The following is a 6,049-nucleotide window of genomic DNA, read 5'->3' as shown; positions in this document are numbered from 1 at the left end:
ACATGGGAATGGGAGAAGTGAAGCTATTATAAAAGGATTACTTAAGTTTAGAGTGCTCTAAGGGAAAGACATACACTGATAAAGGAAAGGAGATTGGGAAGGGCAGAGGTGATGAGGGGTAAGATAGCCATCGGGGTAAGGTAGAAGTGTGAAATTAGGAGGAGAGGATTAAGGAAGGATGACTGCTACATGGAGGAGGTTTGGTCCAAAGTAAAGAAAAAGGTCAGAATTTAAGTAGAAATCCATGCTAGTGGTAAATGGAAGAAGGGCATGACTGGGTAAAGAAAAGTCTCAAACTTGGGAAAATTGAAGAGTAGTAGTGTTTTGCAAGGTTATCTCCTCTGGACAAGAAGTCAAAGTGAGAAGTCAGGGGTTGAAAAAAGACACAGAGCACTTGAGGCACAGAAGACATAACGTTTATTTTCCATTCATCCAGCCAGCCTCTTTTAGCCACAGCCCTATGTCTTACACAAAGCTGATAAAATAGTGGAGCAGTGCCATGACCATGACTGTAGTCACATAATGTAGTGCATGCACAGTGTGGACACTTACCTAGCTTCTTTATTAACAAGTATGATTGTCATACCCTGTGAGGGAGTCAGACTGACTCCATTTTCCCCACAAGTAGTTAGCTAAGATGGAAACAAACAAAAGTATAGAGAGGTTTTTATCACAACTATTTACATAGATTCTGACTTGCAGAGGCTGGTGATAGGCTATAGGAAGATGGCTTTGTAGATAGAATGCTTTATTTTGTTTTCTTACGTTTCCTCTCTTCACATATCAATATGCCTCATAATCTTTCTGTTTCTGCTCCTTTTTCTTTTTTTTAGGTTTTTGTTATAAGGCGTGTGTACTTGTCAAAGAGAGAAAAAGAGAGAGAGAGAGGACGGAAAGTGAGAAATCTGCCTCTAGGGATGATGTCCTCTCTGTAATCCCTTCTTCTCTATTTTTATCTCAGGATTTTGGGCATGCATGCACATGTACCTGGTCTGATTTTCAAGATGCCAGGTCTGGGATTTGAACCATGGCTGGCCCTGTGGGAGTCCAGCACCTTAACCACTATGTTATTTACTGGCTTGTTTCTGCTCTTTTAATAGCCTTTCTTAATTGCCTCTTGAGGTGCATAATTCTTTGTTGTGAGGCTGTCCTCTGCATTGTGGGATATTTAGTAGCATCCCTGGCTATGTCTTCTAGATGCCAGTATACATTCTCTCCCCAAGTTGGAACAACCGAGGATGTCTACAGACATTGCTAAGTATCTCCTGGTAGGCAAAACTGTCCCTGTTTGAGAGCCACTGCTGTAGATCATAAGTAAAGAAAAGGGTAAGGGAGAAAGAAGTTAAAGTTGTGAGTAGAGAATCTTAGGGAATGGGGGAATGAATGTAAATAAAATAAAAGAAACCTTGTTTTAAAAAAGAGGATAAATCTAATTATACAACATACATCCTGGCTAGAAGTAAAATTTGGAAACAAATAGATGTACACATAATTAAAAGTGCTCTTGTCATATTCTTGTACAATGTAGATGTCACTTGAAGTTTCCCTGACCCTGGGAGGTTTTCTTATATCGCATCCATCTTCAGTATATAACTTGGGGAAGATGGTGCTCTACTCAGGCTTCCTATTCTTTCTCCTATCCCCCCTGTTCTTCATTAATCTGCATATATCTGACATACAACACCTCCTCTTGCAGACTTTGATAAGTAATACAATCCTATTATTTATTTATTATTTTTTCTGGAAACATTCTTGAAGAATTTTGAGGTCATTGTGTAGAAATGGAGTATCATATCGCACAGCATATTTCTCTACTCTATTGCTTCCACACATCCTTTTATGGCTCTGTTTGCTCCTAAAACCAAACCTCCTATTCATACGTGTGGCCTCTAGAAAATAATGTCTTTTTAATATTTTTCTTTTTTTGAGAAAGATGTTTGCTATAGGTCCCATGCACTCATTGGATAGACAGAGACAGTGAGACAGAAATGGAGAGATCTCCCTCCAGGGAATGGACACACTGCAATCACTTCTCTTCCATTCTCCTCTTGGGATCTTGGGCATTCATGCACATGCACCTGGCATGCGTTTTTAGCTGCCAGGTCTGGGAATTTAATTGTGGATGACTCCATAGAGTCCAGTGATGTAACCATATGCTAGTCCTGAAAGTAATGCTTTTGAAAAATGGTCCTGTTATCTTCTTAATGATTTTCTCTGAAAGAGAGCAGTCTCCTTTTCATCAAATTCCAGAATCAACTTGTCTGTTGCTTTGCATTTGGTCCACCAATCATGAAAATGTGCCCAAAGTGATGTCAGAGAGATGAGCCTTAGATGTGCAGAGGAACTTCAGATCTGATTCTAGTATAAAGGAAGGAATGAATGCTGCTTCCTGGAGCCTTTCAGCACTGGAGGGTTACTCACTTTTCTGCACTGGGCAGGGGTAATGCCCTTTCACCCCAGGGAAGGGAGTTTCTCCACTCACAAATTTCCTACTAGACAGACTCTGCCTGGGCCTGGCTGGTTCGCCAAAGGGCCCTCACCATGGCTCCCTTCATTTCCTTGTTACGGAAACTGTAGATGATGGGGTTACACATGGGGGTGATGATGGTGTAGAGGAGGGAGAAAGGCTTGTCTTTGTCAGGTCCATGTGTGCTGCGGGGATTCATGTAAGAGAACATGGCCGAGGTGTAGAAAAAGACAACTACAGTCAGGTGAGAGGCACAAGTAGAGAAAGTCTTCCCCCGACCTGAGGAGGAGGCTCTGCCAAGGATGGAGGCCAAGATGCGAGCATAAGAGGTTACGATGAGCGCCATGGGACTGAGCAGCACCACGATGGCATCAGCAAAGATCACCGTCATGCTGAACTGAGAGTCCCCACAGGAGAGAGCGATCACTATGGGGGCCTCACAGAAAAAGTTTTCTATGTGGTTATCTTTGCAGAAGGGGTTCCGGAATGACATATACTCAAGCAGGATGCCATTGATCAGACCAAAGAACCAAGCTGCACCCACTAATCTAACACAGACCTGCCGGCTCATGATCTGGGCATAGCTAAGTGGGTGACAGATAGCTACATAACGGTCATAGGCCATAAAAGCCAACAGGATGCACTCAGCCACACCTGCACAAAAAACCAAGTACATCTGGATCATGCAAGACACAAAGGAGACAGTGTGGTTCTTTACCACCAGGTGGATCAACATCTGTGGGATGGTGGTGGTGATGAAGCAGACATCCAGGAAAGACAGGTGGCCCAGGAAGAAGTACATGGGGCTGTTGAGTCTGGGGTCTGTCCAGGTGATGAAGATGATGAGGCCATTCATGGCCATGGCAAGGCTGTAGAGGGTTAGAAAGAGGGCAAAGAGCAGTGCCCGAGTGGAAGGGGAACTCTGCTCAAAGCCCACAAGGATAAACTCTGTCACTGTGCTGCTGTTCCTCGGGTCCACTGCCTGGGGTCTGCTTGAGGAAAGAGGGCAAAAAAGCACAATGGAGACAGCTTTAAGTTAACACATATAAGATACTGATTTGGGGAACCAGAAGTTAGCATAATGGCTAGGTCCCTGAACTCCCATGTAGCCGACAGCATTTGAGTCCCGGACCCAGCGGCTTAAACTCACGCCAGGCATGTGTGTGTGCCCAAGATCTCAAGCGGAGAATGGAGGAGAAAGGACTGTGGTATGGCCATCCCCACACCGGGGAGTGATTTCTTGCTTTCTGTCTCTGTCTCTCTGTGTCTTTCTGGTGAGCACATGTGCCCTATGGCAAAAACCTCTCCAAAAAAAAAGAAAGATACTGATTTGGGCTCAGAAACCCAACTATATAAAACTGGATAGATAAGCAGTGGTACATTCTGGAACTTAGTGAACTCCAGGAAGTTGGCAGTGTTTGGAGTGGTGAATATGCTAGTGTCACTACAGCTATGAATATGGGACCATAATACCAAAAATTGTGGATAAACATTATACATTCATGTGGCTTTTAAGGACATGAATATATTGATATAAATTCCTGGTTGGGTGATCAACTCATTGTGTAAACACCACAGAATGTACTTACAGAAGCATAGACAGTACAGCCTGGTGTCTACCTAGACTATATGGTATAACCTATTGCTCCCAGGCTACAATCCTGTACAGCATGTTACTTTACTGAATATCATAGGTAACTGTAACTCAGTGGTAAGTATTTGTGTATATAAACATAGAAAAGGTACAGTAAAAATATGGTATAAAAGTTGAAAAATGTTACATTCATGTAGGGTACTTACCACCAGTGCACATGTAGGACTAGAAATTTGTCTGGGTGAGTGAGAGAGAACTGAATATGAAGGCCTAGGACATTACTACTGTACACTGCTGTAGACTTTACAAGCACTGTAAACTTAGGCTGCACCAGATTTATGAAAATATTTTTTCTTCCTTTAGTAATCAACTCACCTCCACTTTCTATAACATTTTTTCTTTATAATTAAAAAAATTAAAAAGTTTTGACTCTTTTGTAATACCACTTAGCTTAAAACACAAATGCATTGTATACCTGTACAAAAACATTTTCTTTCCTTTCATCCTTATTCTATATATTTTTTCTATTTAAATTGTTCATTTTTACTTTAAACTTTCATTTTTAAACTTTTCTGTTAAAATTTAAGACATATGCAAAATGGTCTAAGCCTACTCAAGGTCAGAATCATCAATGCCACTGCCTTCTTCCTCCACATTTTCCTGGGGAAGGTATTTAGGGGCAAAACATGCATGAAGCTGTCATTTTCTGTAATAATGAAGCCTTTGTCTGGAATAAGTCCTCGAGGACTCGCGGGAGGCTCTTCTTGAGGATGTTTCACTGTATTGAGAAATATGACCATGGTGGTTTGCTTGATTTGTCTTTTAATTTTTCTCAGGATAAGTTTGCTTGTAAGCACATGGTGTATCATGAACACGTCTATTACTGAAAACAGTTCAGGGTTAGGGTCTGCGTTCTCAAGCTATTGCTTGTTGAGGACCTCAAAAACTTCTGCTAATTCACTGTGAATTTTCTCGGGTTCTTTTTCTTCTCCTGTAGTTTCTTATGCCTTGCCTTTTCTCTAGCTATGTGTTCCTGTTCCTGGTCTGACAACTCCTCGTTGGTCAGTTCTTCAAGGATCACCTCACAGAGCTCCTCAATGTCATCCTCAGCCACATCCAAGTTAAAATCGTTTGCCATCTCAACTGCAGCATTGTTGATTTTTGCAACGTCCTCATGCTTGGAAAAACCTTTGAAGTCATGGATGAAGTCCTCGGGTATTTTCTTTGAAACTCTATTCATACATTCCTTGGTGACATCCCCCACGCCCAAGCAAGGCTCTTAATGCAGTTGTGGGTGTTGTAATCTTTCCAGAATTGCCTAAGTGTCTTCCTCATTTGTAGCAATAGGCTGGGCAAAGGTTCTCCTCAAGTAGTGGGTCTTAAGAGTAGGGTTTAGAGAGAGAAACACCACTATGACATTGGAATGAAGAGACCAGTTAAGGGAGGGATGCATGGTTTCATTACCAACAATAAACACAATTTTGAAGGGTCTGTTACATGCTAGTCTCCAAATAGTATTCTATTTTTCCATTTTTCTGTCACAATAATTCAGGAGGGTATCTTGGAAGAGAAGCTGGGCCATCCATGGCGACTTTGGCTCCTGTAATAAACTGGCAGTGTGTGCTTATTGATGTGCTTGAAGGCCCTGGGTTCTTATTATGCAAGAGCACAAAGGAATTCAATTTGTAACCTGCAGTGTTGCCCCCAAGAAAGACCGTTATCCTGTCCTTAAAAGCTGTGAAATCTGGCGTTGATTTGGCCTCCTTATGGATGAAACTCCATTTAGGCATCTGTTTGCAGAATAGGGAGGCTTCATGCATATGGAAGATTTACTCTGGCAAGTAATTTCCCTCCACAATCAGCTTATCTGGAGTTTCCAAAAATTCTCCAGCTGGCTTCACATCAGCATTCACAGACTCATCATTCATGTTCACATTATGTAGTGAATAACGATTCTTAAGCTGTTTAAACCATTCAGAGTGAGCAGT

At 41.9% G+C, this 6,049-nt stretch overlaps 1 protein-coding gene across 1 annotated transcript; it reads right to left on the bottom strand.

The window, feature by feature from the left end:
- Window positions 1-2,492: 2,492 nt before the first annotated feature.
- LOC102489334 (olfactory receptor 10AD1) lies at window positions 2,493-4,861 on the bottom strand. The gene is made up of 2 exons (XM_006163471.1): window positions 4,675-4,861; window positions 2,493-3,496 (listed from the first exon to the last, which is right to left on the bottom strand). The coding sequence occupies exons 1-2, from the start codon at window positions 4,859-4,861 to the stop codon at window positions 2,493-2,495; spliced, it is 1,191 nt and encodes a 396-aa protein (XP_006163533.1).
- Window positions 4,862-6,049: the final 1,188 nt, after the last annotated feature.

This window comes from Tupaia chinensis, unplaced genomic scaffold (assembly GCF_000334495.1).
Source record: "Tupaia chinensis unplaced genomic scaffold, TupChi_1.0 Scaffold142262_1, whole genome shotgun sequence".
NCBI classification, from domain to species: Eukaryota; Metazoa; Chordata; class Mammalia; order Scandentia; family Tupaiidae; genus Tupaia; species Tupaia belangeri.
This window is presented reverse-complemented; position numbering and strand designations above follow the sequence as displayed.

Excerpts from the sequence above, each read along its gene's own strand:
- LOC102489334 (XM_006163471.1), bottom strand. The coding sequence starts at position 4,861 with ATGGTCATATTTCTCAATACAGTGAAACATCCTCAAGAAGAGCCTCCC. Across the intron at positions 3,497-4,674 it reads ATTGATGATTCTGACCTTGA|CTGTCTCCATTGTGCTTTTT; the intron begins GTAGGCTTAGAC and ends GTTAACTTAAAG.